We start from the raw sequence: 17,756 nt of genomic DNA, 5'->3' as shown, positions 1-17,756 counted from the left end.
AATAATTGTACAGTTACATCGCTGGAAGAACCCTTAGATCATGATTTTTGTATAGGTATTTGGCGGTTATTCTGTATGCGCTAGTTAAAGTATGTCAAAAGACGCCATCTATCTCAATATTTAAAGCCAACAGATAGAAGATTTTGTTGCAGAAAAATCTTCGTCTCTGCGTTAGGTGTACAGATTGAAAAGAAATATTATGATGGCAAGTAAAGGTTGGAAGGTCAGTATATAGGTACAATTTGATAAGTGACATACTGTATGTCAATATATATGTGCATTGTACAAACAACGAATAAAATGATTAGTTCTGCAAACTGAATTTTCATAGGTAATAAAACCGCATGTACCGATGATTAAATTCCGTAAGGGAGGAATTAACAGAGGTAATGTTAAAACGGTTATCGAATACTACTGTTGAAAAAGCTGACTGAAATCCTCTTATTATTGGTTAGCAACTACAGGTGCAACGACAACATCGTCCACGCATCCAGGGCCGACGATGTCTCAACAAACTACTGGTGCGACGGGCCCTAACGTGGTTGTTTTACCAACAATACAGGACATTCAATTACCTCCACGATATCGAAGACGACCCATAGATGAAAAAGAAATAGCATATATCAATGCAAGTATTTCATTACTAGATATACTGTTTTATGTAATTCACTATATATATCTGTGTCTAACACAATATGCAACTTATGATATTCTTTCCAAAAATATACAACAGAATTTTATAAATAACCTACATAAACTGCCAAGGATATTTTCTATTAATTGGATTGTTTCTATTACAGCGAGGTGGTCCAGAATAAATTCCTTAATTAGTTGATAGGCATATCATTGATCTTAGAACATTGTAAACAAGTCATTTTTCTCCTTACACCTTTCTGTACAATATGTTCTGTAAATAAATGGAGGCAAGAGAATTAACTGCAAGTTGTATACATATATATATTCCTGTGATCTACCTATCGGACAAGGTCTTCTATTAGCTTGCACAACTTTGCCACAACCTGCTATTTCTGGCCAACTTTTTGGCTCATTCTTGTAACAAGTAAAAATGTATTGATTCTAAAAGCAGAACAGAAAATTTTGCTCAAATTATCACACATTTCAAGCGTTTATTATCTATTCGCTAATATTATAAAAATATTATTAGTAATTAGTCACCGCCTAAATATAAAATATTACTAATGTTTAAATAAAGATTGCATTTAACCTAATCATTTCACTTTTACTAATTTTGATTTATGTGTACGTATGTATTGTATACTACGATGTTAAAAACAGACGAATGCCGAAAAGTGAATTTTTCAGATTCTTTCCTTATAGTTTTTAAACGTGTAGTTTATCACAATCCATTTAGTCGATCATAATTTGAAGAAAAATATTTTGGGAGCAAGAACGGATAGGGACAGCACTGACCTATGACAGAAATAGCAGACGACAGTGCGCTGTGTCTTCCATCCGTTCACGATCCCTGGACGTGATAGTGGAAGACCTGTAATTCTTTTACCTTTTATCGAACTTTTAGCGACAATTATACGAACGACAAATTTACGAATATGTCTGAGATAACGGATTTCGGGCCAAGAAAGACGATTTTTATACTAGCCATTGTGGTTGGCTGTTTCGCGGTATTATGGCCGAAAATTTTCTATCCTATGCTCACAGCATCTGTCACTCCACATCACACATCCGATACTTCTGGTAAGATTTTAGTATTTTTATCGAGTAAAGAATTCATAAATGTAATTCAAAATTTGTTGCTACTTTTATTCAACGTTTGGTAAAAGATTTAATCAAAGGTATGCGTATGTGCTACTTTCTTTCACTTTCATTTATGATTTCACATACTTTAGATTTCTATCTTATCACTGTGTATTATATTTATGAATATTTATTAGCATGCTGCGACGTGATATTTGAAAGTGATGTCACTGCTGCGGATATCATGCTAGAAATTTGTCAAAATATATTGAAACATCATCGAGTCGATCCAAGAGTAAAAGATGTTTTGAAAACTACGAAACTGACTCCACAGAGTGCAAGTTTATGTAGAGATGAAATTTTAGCCAGATGTGGTATAGATTTGTCTATGTTCCTTGCTGAAAGGGAACGTTTGGGAAAATCTTATAAACAAGTATTGGAAGAAATCAGATCATTTAACAGTTCCCTTTGTCTTAAAATACATTTTGGTATACCTCTTTCCCAGTTAGGAACACCACATCTCATCAGATATCATATTCTAATGCCACACAGTAAGAATTACAAAAGATTTTATTATAAAGTTTTTATATACTAATCTCTAACAAAATACACCTAGCATGTACAGTTTGGATATAAATACTTATAACATTAAATGGATTGTCAAGACTCGATTAGTATCACGCATACTTCTAATTTGCCTTCTAATTTGTTACCAGATTTTGTTAATAATCCTACCAATTATATATGGAAAGTGCATTCAAGTTATTCATACTACATTGGCAGATTGCCAAAACACAGTACATACACAGCTACCAATGAGTAGATGGGAATATGATTAAGCTGTACTTATAGCTTTAAAAGCATAAATGATATGACCTTTTCTAATATACACAAAACTTGAGGACTAACATTACTTTAATACAATTGAATAACATTTAAGTGAACATAAAATAGTGTTCTGAATAATACTATTTTCGAAATAATATATGTACATATGTGTGTATGTATTTTTAGGTACAATACGACAAGAACGACATACACCACCTCACGCGGGTGGTTTACACCCTGCACTGAGAGAACGCGGTAGAGCGATACCTTCGTCGCATATTGTACCGAAAGTAGCAGACAGACCTGATCATGTCGTGCCAAAAATGAGACCGCCTTTAGGTGGTGCAGGACACGTTGTATCTGCACCAAAAGGAAATGGTACAATGGGAATTATCATGCCACTATTTACCTTAGGAATCGTACTATTTTTCCTGTATACAATTGTGAAGGTAATACACAGCTGACATCTCATAAGGTCAACGTCACATTTATATGCGGTACTGTTTTATTAGGTATTGAAGAAAAATTCGGACAGCGAAATCATTTCAGAATATCCCGGAGTTGCGGCAGAAAAAGAATTTCGAAAAATGGTATTCAGTCCTGAAGCGTTTGCAAGTGCAATGACTGGTGGATCGGTACACTATCGAAAGGACAGGTCACCGTCACCCCGGAGACCAACACCTACTATAGACGAGTTAAAGGATCGTAAGTTTTTCTTAATCATTTCTAAATATTTCTAATGATACGTTGATTTACATTATCATTAATGCAGTGTTTTCCTTGAAAGCTATTTCCTTTAAAGAAATACTGAAAAATAAGGTACATGTATTTTTGAGTATCTAATCAGATTTTTAAAATGGTGTTGCATGATGCAAGGTTTGCACAATTAGAACACACACGTATTTGTACCATAAAGTTAACGATCAAAATGTTAGACAAAAATTACAAATATTGTAAGTATTGGTGTATATTCTCTGAACACATTTGGTAATGTTGTACATGCTGGAACACAAGAAGCGGCAGGAGACATAGAGATAGATCAACTGAGACGACGTTTGGTCGAGACGGAAGCAGCCATGGAAAGAATTGTTGTCCAGATGGGCAACATATCACGTTCAGTTATGCATAGTCCAAGCTCACAACAAGAACTCAAGGTTTACTAGACTACTTTTGAAACAACTTACATTTTCAATTTTTTAGTTCTTAGAAATGTGCACGTTGTTGTGTTCTGATTGCGTTCCAAGCTTTATTTGTTCTAATGTACATTATACAATTATTGTACATTTAGTACAGAATCTTCGAAATTTTGCTTTTTCTACATTTCGATGCTTCTTGATAACAATTTTCAAATAAATGGTCACTTTTTCATTATTCCTATTCTTTATGGAAAGTGCATAATCATATTTTAGTTGTGAAATATACAAACACATAATAAGTCAATGAGCATATTAAGTAATAGAATTTATAGTTGTTATTTTTATATTTAAATAGTAAATGGGCCTCCAAAGTCCAAAGGTCTGGCAGGGGTCGATTATTCATCTAAGGTATATTCTTTGCCTCGTAAATTTCCTAACAAGAGTAACCAGAAGTTTGTGATCAACTGTTTCTATTAAATTTATTCTTTTATGCGAGTAATTAATTTGTCGTGTTTAAGGCTTATATGTTAGGAAGTCAGTTTTGTGATGACAGTATTTCATTTTGTGAAATAGGAGTAAAGCTTATCCTAAAATATATTAGAAGCAACATTTAGTACTAATTTTTTTTCCCATCTTCATTGGAAATAGTTCATTTTCATTGCATGACGATGCGTGTTATTGTCAGTTATCGCAATAATCGTATAAAAAAATTATTATTATTACAAGCATCTTTGGTAAAGTGTAGCATGGAGTTTTCAATATACATATTTGCAAGATGTAAGTTTATACACATGCACAGAGTATTTAGGTACAGAGGGAGCAATGATGAAGGACTGATTTTAGACGTCAAAATAAGATGAAAGTCAAGAATAAGAGGATTGCATTCGAGCCTTCGTCCAACGTTTTGAACCGTTTGAACAGAGCAGTTGTTATGTTACAGCCATTGACGGATGTACAAACGGGAGCATTAGCCTTATACAGCTGCACTCGAATTTGAACCCAGACACAGAAGCCATGATACAGTGTTTTCTTCTTGGATGAGAACTAATTCGTTCTTGTTCGATCGTTTTCGTATCATTAATAAGTACTGCCTGGATCGAAGTGCAGTCGAAGCGTTTCCCGGCAACAATCAATGGCCATTATGAAATTCAATTTATCGAGTTCCAGGTGGCTTTGATTACTTTCTCAAGTCTGATAATCAATGAACGAAAGCTCAATCGCAATCTCGTTATTCTTCATTTTTATCTCACCCTATTGTCTAGAATTCACTTGTTAACTTAAATTATTTCTCATCTGTAGCTGAATACCTTGTATATGTATATCTACACTTACTACATTATGACGTTAAATAATTTTAACAGTGTTTATTTTTTCTTTTTTATTGATTTATGAGTATACGTTTATTAACAATGATATTATAGCATTCATTAGAAAATGCAGAACACATCTGTATAATAATAGTCTATGTTGAAAATATCTGTAGCAGTTTTCTTCAAGGAGAAATTACATGCAACAGTTTATTCTGAGAATGTTATTTACAGGACGACATCACTGTTCAGGCTGAAGATAGTAAAGCAGATGAAGAAATAGAAAATGTAGAAAATTCACCGACTGTTAAAGTTATGGGTATGGAAATGACAGCTAGCTGTGAGGGGAAGGGTAGTAGACCTACTACTCCCATAATACCAGTTTCACTCAGGTGAGAGCAAGTTAAATGATACATCAATGGTTACACGCGTACATGTGCCGAGTACTCGTGAAACAATTCGTATCTAACGATATTGCTTCGTCGTAATCGGATCTCGTTCCCTATTCCTAACTCTTTCTTATTTAGTTTCCAGCTAAATAGTAATTTGATGTTGCTAGCATCGTGTATGACGAAACACATTACGCGGCTTGTAAATGGTCATTTAGGAGGGGTTTTGATAAAGTATTTACTAATTGAAATTTTATCATTTTAGTCACACAGAGAGGGAGAAAACACCTCCTAAGCCAATATATTTAGAAGGTGCACTTCCTCCACAGTGCGAATTACTTGTAACAGATTCAGAAACGCAAGCTCAAAAAACAGAAGAAGATGCAGAAGCACCTATCGTACTCTCAGGCAAAATGACCCTATCTCTCATCAACCTCGACCAAAATGCAGCTGTAAGAAAACATTAGAATTACCGACAGAATCAAATGAATCTGCGGAGCCTTGTTTTATTTGGTGATTCTTTTATTCTTTAATTGTTTGCTTCTGTAATGATTACTTGACATAAAAATAACAAATCACGGAATTTATTACATAAAATACGAACATTTTTGCTTTTCACTAGTTATTTCCACTATATATTTAAAAATCTGATATGATGCTATCGTATTAGAATATGCACAATATTACACAACAGTAATTATATACATTCTGTGATTTGTATTGTATATAATATGATGTTACTAATATCTAATTCATATTATGTGTACACTTAATTTGACAGTAATCTATTAATTTTTCCATATACTGAATACATCACACATTGTACATTTTCCTTGTTTATCCTTAGAATAATTAATAGTTAATAATTCTGAATTACACTCTATTTGATATCTTTTTCTTTAAACATTTCCAAGCAATTTATCTACTGAACATTAAACTAAACGCATTCAATAATTCTACACATGTTTAGTTGCTACATTTTGTTAATTTCTTCGTTATCAATGATAACGTATCATTATATAAAGATTATAAATAGCACATACAGTGTGTTTGGTTTATATTTGTACATACATTTCTATCTCCAATTATTAAAATGTTTTAATATATTTACTAAACAGTTACATATTGTATATTTGTTTAAATCGGATTAGATATAATAACAGCCTACTGACTTATTTGTTTATTTAATTTTATGAAGTTATTTTTGATCTTCACGTGTATAATGCAAAGGAAAACAGAATCAATAATAATAATAATAATAAATCAAACACACTGTGTAGTTAAGTACAGTTTCCATCTATATTTATTTATTTCAATTTAGCTATTGAAATGATTGCACGACATTGATATTGAAGATATTTAACATTGTTTCATCGAATTAGGAATCTACGGAAGAAAATTACGAAGCACGGAACATAGAAGGCGAAACAGTTTTGAATACAAGAAATGTACAAAATGAAATACACGTTAAAGGAAAAACTGAGGATCGGACAAAAGAAGATAAAGAGAATGCATTTGAAAAAAAATATCAAGACGAAAATGTAAAAAAGTGGGAAGAAAGACATAGGCAAAAAATAAGTGAAATAGGCACTGTGGAAGTAAGAAACAAAGAAGTAAATGATAAAGGTAGGGATAAGTTAGAGTATCACAAGAATAGTTATGATGAAGAGATTTGCAATCAAGAGCAGGAAGAGATAAAAGAGTCAGAAACTACAGAAATAGAAAACCAGTTCGAAGATCGCAAAGAGGAAAACCAGGAAGATGAGAAAGAGGCGGAGGAGAAGGAGGAGGAGGAGGAGGAGGAGGAGGAGGAGGAAGAGGAGGAGGAGGAGGAGGAGGAAGAGGAGGAGGAGGAGGAGGACGAGAACGAGGAGGGTGAGGACGAGAACGAGGAGGGTGAGGAAGAGGAAGAGGAAGAGGAAGAGGAAGAGGACGAGGACGAGGACGAGGACGAGGACGAGGACGAGGACGAGGACGAGGAAGAGGAGGAGAAGGCTGGGGAGGAGGACGAAGAGGTGGAGGAGGAGGAGGTGGAGGAGGAGGAGGAGGAGGAGGAGGCGGAGGAGGAGGAGGAGGAGGAGGAGGAAGAAGTAGAGGAAGAAGACAGCTACGATTGTGACGAGGAGAGCGACGAAGAGGAGAAACTTGTAAAAAACAACAGAAATATTGAAATAAATGAGCGAGGAGAAAACGAAATTAACAGAAACCAGTATGTGAGAAATGAGAAAATGTCAGATGACGATGCCGGTAAGAAGGAAAAAAGGAAAAATGGAAGAGGCTTATTTTATTAATTTATTAAAATTTAAACAAAAATTTTTGAATGATAGTATAAGGTCTAGAAGGAAAAAAAAATGATGTAAGTGATGTATTTAGATTATTCTCAAAAATACTTTATTTCTTATTCTAGGCTATTTTATAAAATACCAGTGTATATAGTACACGCCATCTTCGTTGCATCTCTCCATGACCGTATCGACATATCGATATCACATAACAACGATAGATCGATATTATACAACAGTAAGAACAACGAAATGAGTTGTAAAGATGGAGGAGAAGAAAGTGAAGAAAAAGAATAAAATTAAAGATAGTGGGTTGCCTTATAGTGAAAAATAATTTAGGGTAAAAAAAGAAACTACAACTAACGATTGATCGAATCAGTGTTTACCAATCTTCAAAATTTACTTCCTGTGCTAAGAAAGAAATAATACAATGATTGACATGCATAACAACCGATGGTGTAGATATTGATCGAGCACTGCCAAATATTTAATAAGTTCATAAAACTCAAGTTTACGTATGCTTATGTCATTGCCTGTTATATCTTGTATTTTATAGAATTTGAGATTTGTCAATCAAGGGGCCAACAAAGAGGCAGTGCTTCATGCATATGTCCAGTATGTGTCAATATGCAACGAAGAATGCAGAATTATAACAAAGTTAATAATCATGACAGTCTTTTTCACTTGAGTGATTGGCAAGCACTGATCTGCATATTTGTGTATACATCAGTCAGTTGAATCTAATGCTATTTAATATTTTCATCTTGTGCCAGAAATATAAGTATACATTCTTCTGTTCATCTTTTTTTATCTATGTCAAAGAAATAATTTTATATGGTGACTTACACGTTTAGTATTTCAATTTTATTTAAATGACAATTTTTTAATAGTGTAGTTTATAATTTTGCTTACTGTGTAGTATTGTCATTTTCATACCTATGTCTTATTCTACAATCTTATGTTGTATATGTCCTAAGTGCAAAAAATAATTTTTAATATTATCATATAATTGTATAATGTTTATTAAATAATAGATATAATGAAAATTAAAAAAACAAATGAAAATCGAAGGTAATATGTGGAGAAGGTCAAGCAATTTGTTTAATTGCTTGATATTCCATTGCAACATTAACAATGTATTTTAATGGTGATTATTAATTTTTTCTGTGATTATTACAGGATAAAATTATTAGTACTGTTGTATAATATCTATGCAAATACATAATTATTGAATCATAACAACTGAAATATATACGTGGAAAATTATTAAATATACAGATTATATGAAAAATATAGATACAAGTAGATGCAATAACTTTTAAACTGTCCTTTGTATTAAGTACTTTACATTCATATTAAAAAATAAGAATTTATTAAAATGTTACTGCTGTGTTTTATTTCAAAAGAAAATATTTCTGAATAGTTGTACAACGCAAAGAAGCATTGAAGAAGAGAATGTAATTATTTAATGGAAAATGTCAATCTTTCCCAAAATGTTGTTCGTTACATCCATTTCGAAATTCCTATCACTCGAAGAATTTCTCTGATTGATTCCTCATCTTCTCCGAGAGACTATACCTCTGGAGGAGCACGCGTGTTCCACTCGCTGCGGGTCCTTCTGAAGATTCCCATTAGAGGGACTCTGAGGGACTCATCGTATACGTCAAAAAAAGCTTAGTATTACTGACTTCGCTCAGGTAGCGCGCATCGTTCATTCTTAAAGGTGGTGCACATGAAACAAACACAACAGTTTGAAGGCATGGAAGGACGTATCCAGTATATACAGTGGTTATATGTCATATAATTATATAATTGCTTCCAAACCTCATCTCTTTTGTTCAAATTATCTTCGTAACCTAAACGTAATTTGAAAATATAGCTTAATGAACGATAGAATTGGTTTATATTGTAAATTATGGGAAACTTTGTATCAGTCCAAACTGAGCAACATTAGAAGAATTTCAAGAAGAAAGTAAGCAAATTTTCCATTGATTAAATTTTACGTGCAATACAGACGGTCTAACCAATGAAACAATGTTATAATCAAACATTTTTCAAACGATTGTTCTTGTTTGATTTGATTTTGGTTTTTGTAAGAAGATGTATGATACTTAATATTTTTACAGATAAGACTCTGTTTAGTTAAGGAGTGACAATTAGTAAATGTGATAAAATTAGAAATATGTATAAATACGAAGCATGTACAGGTTGAAAAGATTTTTGACATTCTCAACGTTCAAGTACAATAGATGGGAGTACGGCAAGTTGTCCGTGGTATTCTCATAGGTATTCCTATTGGGATTTCCCTTTTGGATACGGTTGGTTGTATAGCCAAGGTAGACGGAATTTCTATGCAACCAACCTTAAATCCAGACGTTAAACAGCCTGATTATGTTTTTTTGAACCGCTGGGCAGTTCGTTCTCAAGATATTCAACGTGGTGAGATAGTAGCCATTATATCTCCTAAAATTCCAGACCAAACATTGATTAAACGTGTTGTGGGTCTTTCTGGAGATATTATAGACACGCATGGATATACAGCTGACATTTTAGAGGTATGTAATTTTTGTATTTCATAAGATTTCGTGCATACTGATTATGTGAAAATTGAGTAAAAGCTAAGTTACAAATAATGTACTTGTTTCTAGGTACCAGAAGGTCACTGTTGGGTAGAAGGAGACCATGTAGGTCATTCCATGGACTCTAATACATTTGGGCCAATTTCTCTTGGTCTGATAACTGCCAAAGCTACTCTTATAGTCTGGCCCCCTAGTAGATGGCAACACCTTTATCCTTCTAAGTATCATCATAACTTTTCATCTAATTTAGTAAGAGTGTCAGTCAGATAAGGCTGCAGTTAAAGAAACATGAGAGCGGTCAGCTTTGTAAAAAGGCTGCAGTGGGATTTGCCTGGTACTGTGTGTAGGCATGGATTAACTATAGGGGATGTTGATAATGATGGTGACAATGAACTAGTTGTCGGTACTACAGAGGGAGAGCTTTATATTTTTAAAGTGAGCTATGCATTTATAGATTATTTCATGTTTAGGATACAAAGTGTGAATGGTATAAAAAATTGATTTTGGATCGCTATTTGAGCAGGGATCAGAGTTATGGCAAAAGATTCCTGGGCTAGGTCTGGTGACTAGCGTCGCGATAGGCGATATATTTAATTATGGACGAAACGCACTGGTTGTAATTTGCGGAGATGGTTGGGCACATATATTTTACAGCCCAAGGTCTGTTAATCCCAGCAATATCAATCCAACGTCCAGTCAACAATCTGTTAAGGAAACAGTTGATCAAGACAACGTTAAAAATGGTAAGCTAAAATGTAGTTGATATATGTGCGATTAATGCGGTGAACGTTAATGCGATCAAATTGATGTATTGAAGATCAGGTAGATGGCAATAGCGAAGCGAATGAGTTATCTGGAAAAATGGAATGTGTCCATGTTCAAAGAATTCCAACGAATACGAAAGTAGTACTAGTGGCGGACGTTGATAAAGATGGTGCTAACGAGATGATACTCGGTTTAACCGATCGCGTAGTTAGATCTTATAGATGGTCAAGCGCTCCAGAATTAGGAAGAGGGAAGCTAGTTGGATTAAATAAATGGGAATGTGCGAATCAGATAGGAACAGTGACGCTACAGGTATAGCAAATCTGGATGAATGAAGAATAATTATAAAATATAATTACGTTAGATTTCTTCTATTTAGCACATGACGGATGGAACACCTACATTATTGGTTGCACAACCGGGTGGAACGTTTATGCGAATTAAATGCAATCCAGAGGATTGTCATTCAGAAGATGAAAACCATAAGACGTATAACGAAAGAGCAGCAAACTGTGTAGATTATCAAACGTTGGGAATATCTCGAATGCGAAACCAAAATATTTCAACCGAAATTGTAGGAGATCTAGAATATGTATCAGAGAGTAAAGGGTTGCATAGCGGTTCCACGGAAGCTTCGATTAAGCAGCAAAATATTCTGGGCGAAGCGCAATTTGGTAAAAATGTCAAGTCTGCTTCTCTAGAACTTAAAGAAAATAACTCACAGTCGGAAGTACGGAAGAAAAACTTGGATAAGGCCTATGAGGTTAAGAAAAGTTCAACAGGAGAAAATGATAGAAAAACGACAAAGAAAGATACGGGAAAAGGTAGTCCTAGTATAGATCAAGTCGACGGTAATATTTTCGGAGGCAACGTAATTATTGGCGATTATGATACGAAAACGGAGAAAGAGTCATTGTTACCAACGTATAAAGATATAGTTTCGCTTGAGGATGATAAGAGTAGTAACATTGAAAATTCAAAAGGACAGGATAAGGTTGGAAGTAACGTGGACAGAAAGGAAAGTTTCTCGCACGGAAAATCATATGCCCTAGTCACTTTGGACGGGACAATAATGTTAGTTAAGGATGAAGTGATTTTATGGTAAGGGATTCAAGAGTTTACATTAATTACATTACATTTAATTGAATAATGCTTTCAGATAATTATAATTGTAACGATTCTCGTGTTTTCTTTCTTTAGGGCTATGCAAGTAGATCATCAAATATTTGCTTTGTGTCGATTAGACGTAACTGGCGACGGTGTTGATGAAATAGTGGCTTGCGCGTGGGACGGTCAGACGTACATCTTAGATCACCAACAGAATAGTGTGCGTTTTCAATTCGAGGAACCAGTTAGAGCATTCTGTACCGGCAACTATAATGTTTCGCATGGGATTTCGACGCCTTGTCTCGTGTATAACACTTTCAATAATAAGGTAATCTGTTGTTTGTAAGTGAGAGAAGGGAAAGTAAATAAATATTGTGCTACCTTTACAGATTTTTCTATACTACGACGTTGTGCTGCCAAGTATGGTTATCAAACCTTTAAACCCTTTAGATGAGCTTGATTCTGAAGAAAGAAAAATTTTAACTAATTCTCTAGACAGCTGTAGCGATGCAGAGAAACAACAAAAGACGCAACAGTTAACCGAATGGCTGTTGTATGGAATGACTTAGTAATAGAGATACAAATGTAATTTTACGTAGATTTCGTGTAAGATGAAAAAACAAATTGTATATGCATATTCTTGTAAGATATTTGAAATACATACGAGTATTTTGATTTCATATAATGTTGTACCGTCACACAATTCAATTGGACTGAACTATCCTAACCGTGTTCAAGATACAGACGATGTTTGATCAACGTCCGAGGAATTTATTACACTTGTTTGCGTGTCTTTTCTATTCAGGGGCAAGGTATGCTTTCTCGTATCGACAGGATACAGTCACTTGTCGTAAAGCTCGTAGCGATTTCTTTCTTATCGCGAAGGATATACGACCGACATAATACTTGTTACAAAATTTTTGTCAGACAAGGTCGCAATGATATCGGTTACCGAGTAATCGTTACCGAGCCGGTATAAAAGACATCGATTTAAGGATACCTAATTATTTGCAAAGCACCGTGAAAAACAGAACTTTATCTACCTATCGTAAATTAGGCTGATGTTCGTTTGGTATATCAGTTAAACTTATAACATCGGTTTCAATGTCATTATTCCCAGTAGGAATGTAGACTCCGTCGAGTACTTTTCCAAGATTTCATCGAGTCACTGTACCGAATATTTGAACAACTCAATGGTCGATGTAAAAGCGATACATAAGTGGATAGGTATTAAGGATCACACGCGCTGTTAACTATTAACATTCAGATATTCGTGATTTGGTCATACGCCGAGAAACAGGAAACAAAAAACAGAAAATTCATATGTAAGTGTTCGTTAATATTGTGTCGTTTTTATTTTCGGAAATGTTTCAGTGACTCGATAAATTGATAGTATTAGTTCAATTTGATGGCGAATGTGCAGCCTGTGGAGAGAGAGAGAGAGAGAGAGAGAGAGAGAGAGAGAGAGAGAGAGAGAGAGAGAGAGAGAGAGAGAGAGAGAGAGAGAGAGAGAGAGAGAGAGAGAGAGGAAAGAGAATTGAATCCGTTTTGCTTTGAAGATTTTTGAGAAATGAGAACAGATAGTTAAATATATATGTACATAGTTATAAAATCAATTTCTGCGTTCGATAGATCTTATCGTATTGTAAATAAAAGGAAGATAAAAAAAGAGAAAAGTAAAATATAGAGCGACTTGTTGACGACAGTCACTATTGAATCAAATAATCGAGTATCGGTGTCGGAGAATGAACGTATCTTTCAAATCGCTTCTGATTAAATAAATTTTAGAATGGCAGAGAATGCAACGAAATCACCTTTCCTCGGACACGAATTGAAGCAACTCAGTTTCGGATGGACCGACTACACGCTTTTCACTGGCCTCTTAGGGATCAGTGTTTTAATAGGAATTTATTTTGGCTGCTTTGAGAAGAAACAGGATAACACTACCGAATACTTGCTCGGTGGGAAGTCGATGTCCTGTTTTCCGGTCAGCATGAGCTTAATCGCAAGGTAAATCGCAAGGATCCTACCTAATGTTGAAAATATTGTTCGAGAAAAAGGAGACATTAATTTTCTTTTTCTTTTCCTTCTGCGTTTCCTTTGATTTCAGTCACATATCAGCGGTTTCGTTGCTCGCTATACCCGTTGAAGTGTATCAGTACGGTACTCAGTATGCCGCCTGCATCTTTACATCTTTCATATCGTGCGGTCTTATCGCTCTTATTTATATGCCTGTATTTTATCAGTTGCAATTAACCAGTACGTTCGAATATTTGGAAGTAAGGTTTGCGAGGCCAGTGCGAACATTCGCCTCGTTCCTTTTCACGTTGTCTTTGGTCATTTACGTCCCGCTAATCATCTATGTGCCGGCGTTGGCGTTCTCGCAGGCGACATCGATCAATTTGCATCTAATCACACCGATCATTTGCATCGTCTGCATATTTTATACAACCATAGTAAGTTACCAAAATTATCATTATTTTTGAAAGATATCTTTACTTACTGTAGGTAGGTACATAACATCTATTTATGTCTGCAAACATAATCCTGCGAATGTTCGACGCGACGAAAGTTTCTGTTCGCGCAAGCAACTGAACACGATGATTCGTGGATATGCCGTGGATGTGTCGTGGACGTGCCATGAATAGGTGAAAATAAATCTATTTTTGAAAACTGTTAGGGTGGTTTGAAAGCTGTTGTATGGGCAGACACTGTCCAAATGACCGTAACAATAGGAAGTCTGTTTGCCGTGCTGATTCTGGGCACCTTAGCAGTGGGTGGTGTTGCCGAGACTTGGAGGATAGCGGAGCAGGGTAACAGAATCGTGTTCTGGAAGTACGCGAAAAAAATCTTTTCTCCATATGAATCTGTAAAATTGAAGAAGGAAGTGTCTGTAATGTGAGCGATGAAAAGGGGATTATTACTTGCAGCATGAATCCCAGTCCGTTTGTAAGAAATTCTTTTTGGGGCATGTCAGTGGGAATGGTAACGACATGGTTGGCCGGACTTGGTATCAGTCAAATGTCGATGCAAAGATTCCTAGCGATACCAAATATCAAAGAAGTTTACAAGTAAGTGGAAGATGATTTTAAAATATGAACAGTAAACCATAATGCGCTTCTACAGGTCAATAGGGTTTACGGCGATTTGTATGGTATTTATAAAATGGGTGTCAGTCTTCACTGGACTCATAATGTACGCCAGGTATCATAAATGCGACCCGATAAGTACACACGTACGTATCTTTTCTTTGGAATGCATTTCGCTATATTTCCCTCTTTTTCTTTTCCTATATTTCGAGGAGAATCGATTGGCTGTTACAGGTAATCGCGAGGAGCGACCAATTACTTCCGTATTACGTGTTGGATGTTGCCGCGGATATTCCAGGACTTCCTGGTCTGTTCCTGGCCGGTCTCGTCAGCGCTGGTCTCTCAACGATGAGTGCTAATTTAAATACAGTCGCGGGCACAATTTACGAGGATTTCATCGATCCTTGGTTACCGGATAGCAACAACAAGGAAGCTAGAGCGGCGACTATTATGAAGGTATGTAGATATGTAGCTCTACATTTGCTAGAGGTCCGCCACAGGATTCAGCTAATTTTCTTCTATTTCTTCTAGATCACTGTGGTTTTAATAGGACTAATCTGCGTTGCGTTAGTTTTCCTTGTGGATCGGTTGGGCGATATTTTTCAAATCTCTTTGACTCTTCATGGTGTAACGGCTGGTGCGATGTTGGGCATCTTTAGCCTGGGTATGTTAGTGCCGTGGGCAACAACAAAAGGTGCCATAGCAGGTGGATTACTATCCATGTTGTGCACGCTTTGGCTCATTATTGGAGCTCAAGTGAATGTAGCTCGTAAACGATTGTCTTATCAACCTCTGCCTGCATCGACCGAACAGTGTTTAAACGTAGAAAGTCTGTTTAATCGAACAGTAGACACGATTCCTGTGTCGCTGACACCTGACGAAAAACCTTTTGTTCTCTTTACTATATCCTTTATGTATTACACCACCATCGGATTTCTCATAGTAATGATAGTGGGTACGATAGTCAGCTTTATATTCGGAGTTCCTGATTTACGTGATGTCGATAGGAACCATTTCCCGCCGATTATTCAAAGGTATGCGCCTCTAGTCTATTGCTAACCATTTAATATACCAGCTATTCTTCATTCATGATTCTTCTTATGCCTGTTCTTCTAGATTCTTGCCTCCGAAAAAGTATGTCGAAGTACCGATGCATTCGGTAACCACGGCGATGCTGACAAGTCCGGAAAAAGAAAAACTCGATCCGTGATACATCTATTTATCTATGCAATGTATATATATATATATATAGGAGTAGGTATACAATATAGATGCATATAATTTTAGAACGGAACAATGCAACGATTTGTTTCGTGCGCTAAAATCGAATCGAGAGCCCGATATTGGCAGGAGGCGTTAGGAAGAAATAGCAGGAAAAGTTCGATGCGCGTCTTGCAACCATACAGTTCCGTTTCTGGCACGAAAGCTGCACCGTATATAAGATACTACAACCTAATTGGTTCATTTTGACACGAGGGAAGGTGTGAAATTGACTAAGATATCACATATCTTTCCCACGCATCTCGATACAAACAATTCTCCTAAAGATCTGGAGAAGCGATGATTATCGGATTAGAAGAAATGTAAATGTAATGGGTGTTTTTCGTCGAGTCATTCGTCACACCAGTTCGAAAAGTTAGCAAGAAAACGATCGTAAAGTACTGCATTGTTATAAGATTTGTAGGCAGCTGCCCTGTTCGTCTTCACTTCAGAATGTGAATTAAACATTAAATTATTATGTATTATGATTAGTATTGTGTTTCTCTCAGTAATTAGTAATAGTTTAGTAGTATGTATATTTGATATATCGAGAAATTTCGAAGGATCTCAGTCGGTGACCAAGGGAAGACGAGCAGGTTTTCATGAAAACCGTGATCAAGAATTTGATCGAAATTCTATGTTACAATATAGGTAATATTACGTATAAATGTATATCTATTGTCTATTTAGTCAGTGTGGAAAGTGCACGGTTCTCTCTCGAACTAAGGACCGCATTCCATCGAGTCACTATTACATTGAAAAGTGTCAAATATAGATGGCAAAGGCTCATCTCCTTGGCATTCCTCTTGCTTTCCGTCCTTCTTCCTCTACGATTCGAGATTCCATCGCGTAGCCAAGAACGGCATAAGCGTCGAACAGAGGACCGCTGGAATCGGTCGCCACGATGTGTCCGGCTGACAGATTTTCGATAGATTCTGTCTGATTTGGTGTTGATTGACAGAGCAGCTTTCAGTGAACAGATCTCGCTACATTCTGCTACCTAGGGTTAACTATTTAGTCCTACCATCATCCTTTTACTCGTTATTTCTTAGATCTAACCTTTTCTATGAACAATCTGAAACTCTCTTAACATTACCTACAGACACGGGTACATACGTAGGTATCTTGTAAACTGAGCAGAACAGTTATGCTGTTTTCTAAACAGCACTACGTGAATACTAAACTACTACTACTACTACGTTTGAAAGAATTTACATTTACATTTATTGGCGGTTTCCTTAGGTCCTTTTCTTAAAATGAGAGAAGTCGGAAAATAACTATGGCTTGTAGAGATATAT

The 17,756-nt window shown here is 35.7% G+C and overlaps 5 protein-coding genes across 10 annotated transcripts; all 5 read left to right on the top strand.

Moving 5' to 3' along the window:
* Nucleotides 1-90: 90 nt before the first annotated feature.
* Nucleotides 91-936, top strand: LOC143185716 (alpha-ketoglutarate dehydrogenase component 4). 3 transcript variants are annotated; one of them, XM_076388926.1, is made up of 4 exons: nt 91-223; nt 332-386; nt 465-628; nt 801-936. In XM_076388926.1, exons 1-4 carry the CDS (start codon nt 200-202, stop codon nt 816-818), a joined length of 261 nt encoding a protein of 86 aa, XP_076245041.1. In that variant the 5' UTR covers nt 91-199; the 3' UTR covers nt 819-936. The 3 variants fall into 3 exon arrangements, with proteins under 3 accessions (XP_076245041.1, XP_076245040.1, XP_076245042.1); XM_076388925.1 differs by having other exon boundaries at nt 105-223; nt 456-628; XM_076388927.1 differs by having other exon boundaries at nt 163-223; nt 309-386; nt 456-628.
* Nucleotides 937-1,457: 521 nt separating this feature from the next.
* Ric-3 (RIC3 acetylcholine receptor chaperone) lies at nt 1,458-7,938 on the top strand. Of its 3 annotated transcripts, none has more exons than XM_076389808.1 (8): nt 1,458-1,716; nt 1,914-2,267; nt 2,731-2,993; nt 3,057-3,249; nt 4,036-4,088; nt 5,222-5,379; nt 5,642-5,828; nt 6,759-7,938. In XM_076389808.1, exons 1-8 carry the CDS (start codon nt 1,572-1,574, stop codon nt 7,665-7,667), a joined length of 2,262 nt encoding a protein of 753 aa, XP_076245923.1. In that variant the 5' UTR covers nt 1,458-1,571; the 3' UTR covers nt 7,668-7,938. The 3 variants fall into 3 exon arrangements, with proteins under 3 accessions (XP_076245923.1, XP_076245922.1, XP_076245925.1); XM_076389807.1 differs by lacking the exon at nt 4,036-4,088 and adding an exon at nt 3,559-3,698; XM_076389810.1 differs by lacking the exons at nt 1,914-2,267; nt 4,036-4,088 and adding an exon at nt 3,559-3,698 and having other exon boundaries at nt 1,459-1,716.
* Nucleotides 7,939-9,472: 1,534 nt separating this feature from the next.
* On the top strand, nt 9,473-10,507 carry LOC143186243 (mitochondrial inner membrane protease subunit 2). The gene is made up of 3 exons (XM_076389813.1): nt 9,473-9,630; nt 9,785-10,213; nt 10,307-10,507. The coding sequence occupies exons 2-3, from the start codon at nt 9,908-9,910 to the stop codon at nt 10,505-10,507; spliced, it is 507 nt and encodes a 168-aa protein (XP_076245928.1). The 5' UTR covers nt 9,473-9,630; nt 9,785-9,907.
* Nucleotides 10,508-10,525: 18 nt separating this feature from the next.
* Nucleotides 10,526-12,794, top strand: LOC143186242 (KICSTOR complex protein ITFG2). Of its 2 annotated transcripts, none has more exons than XM_076389811.1 (6): nt 10,526-10,672; nt 10,761-10,980; nt 11,055-11,314; nt 11,382-12,103; nt 12,203-12,437; nt 12,499-12,794. In XM_076389811.1, the coding sequence occupies exons 1-6, from the start codon at nt 10,526-10,528 to the stop codon at nt 12,676-12,678; spliced, it is 1,764 nt and encodes a 587-aa protein (XP_076245926.1). In that variant the 3' UTR covers nt 12,679-12,794. The 2 variants fall into 2 exon arrangements, with proteins under 2 accessions (XP_076245926.1, XP_076245927.1); XM_076389812.1 differs by having other exon boundaries at nt 10,532-10,672; nt 11,060-11,314.
* A 1,104-nt stretch (nt 12,795-13,898) lies between these two features.
* LOC143185778 (sodium-coupled monocarboxylate transporter 2) lies at nt 13,899-16,431 on the top strand. Its single transcript, XM_076389025.1, has 8 exons — nt 13,899-14,119; nt 14,220-14,565; nt 14,790-14,944; nt 15,040-15,180; nt 15,236-15,344; nt 15,433-15,654; nt 15,730-16,232; nt 16,315-16,431. Exons 1-8 carry the CDS (start codon nt 13,899-13,901, stop codon nt 16,406-16,408), a joined length of 1,791 nt encoding a protein of 596 aa, XP_076245140.1. The 3' UTR covers nt 16,409-16,431.
* The last annotated feature ends 1,325 nt before the right edge of the window (nt 16,432-17,756 follow it).

The sequence above is a fragment of the Calliopsis andreniformis genome, chromosome 12, assembly GCF_051401765.1.
Source record: "Calliopsis andreniformis isolate RMS-2024a chromosome 12, iyCalAndr_principal, whole genome shotgun sequence".
NCBI lineage: Eukaryota > Metazoa > Arthropoda > Insecta > Hymenoptera > Andrenidae > Calliopsis > Calliopsis andreniformis.
The sequence above is the reverse complement of the archived record's forward strand: the minus strand, read 5'-3'. Positions and strand labels throughout refer to the sequence as shown.

Excerpts from the sequence above, each read along its gene's own strand:
- LOC143185716 (XM_076388925.1), top strand. The coding sequence starts at position 200 with ATGATGGCAAGTAAAGGTTGGAAG. Across the intron at positions 224-331 it reads TGGCAAGTAAAGGTTGGAAG|GTAATAAAACCGCATGTACC; the intron begins GTCAGTATATAG and ends GAATTTTCATAG. Across the intron at positions 387-455 it reads TAAGGGAGGAATTAACAGAG|CAACTACAGGTGCAACGACA; the intron begins GTAATGTTAAAA and ends ATTATTGGTTAG.
- Ric-3 (XM_076389807.1), top strand. The coding sequence starts at position 1,572 with ATGTCTGAGATAACGGATTTCGGGCCAAGAAAGACGATTTTTATACTA. Across the intron at positions 1,717-1,913 it reads TCACACATCCGATACTTCTG|CATGCTGCGACGTGATATTT; the intron begins GTAAGATTTTAG and ends AATATTTATTAG. Across the intron at positions 3,250-3,558 it reads TATAGACGAGTTAAAGGATC|AAGCGGCAGGAGACATAGAG; the intron begins GTAAGTTTTTCT and ends CTGGAACACAAG.
- LOC143186243 (XM_076389813.1), top strand. The coding sequence starts at position 9,908 with ATGGGAGTACGGCAAGTTGTCCGTGGTATTCTCATAGGTATTCCTATT. Across the intron at positions 10,214-10,306 it reads ATACAGCTGACATTTTAGAG|GTACCAGAAGGTCACTGTTG; the intron begins GTATGTAATTTT and ends ACTTGTTTCTAG.
- LOC143186242 (XM_076389811.1), top strand. The coding sequence starts at position 10,526 with ATGAGAGCGGTCAGCTTTGTAAAAAGGCTGCAGTGGGATTTGCCTGGT. Across the intron at positions 10,981-11,054 it reads TCAAGACAACGTTAAAAATG|ATCAGGTAGATGGCAATAGC; the intron begins GTAAGCTAAAAT and ends GATGTATTGAAG. Across the intron at positions 11,315-11,381 it reads TAGGAACAGTGACGCTACAG|CACATGACGGATGGAACACC; the intron begins GTATAGCAAATC and ends TCTTCTATTTAG.
- LOC143185778 (XM_076389025.1), top strand. The coding sequence starts at position 13,899 with ATGGCAGAGAATGCAACGAAATCACCTTTCCTCGGACACGAATTGAAG. Across the intron at positions 14,566-14,789 it reads GCATATTTTATACAACCATA|GGTGGTTTGAAAGCTGTTGT; the intron begins GTAAGTTACCAA and ends GAAAACTGTTAG. Across the intron at positions 15,655-15,729 it reads GAGCGGCGACTATTATGAAG|ATCACTGTGGTTTTAATAGG; the intron begins GTATGTAGATAT and ends TATTTCTTCTAG.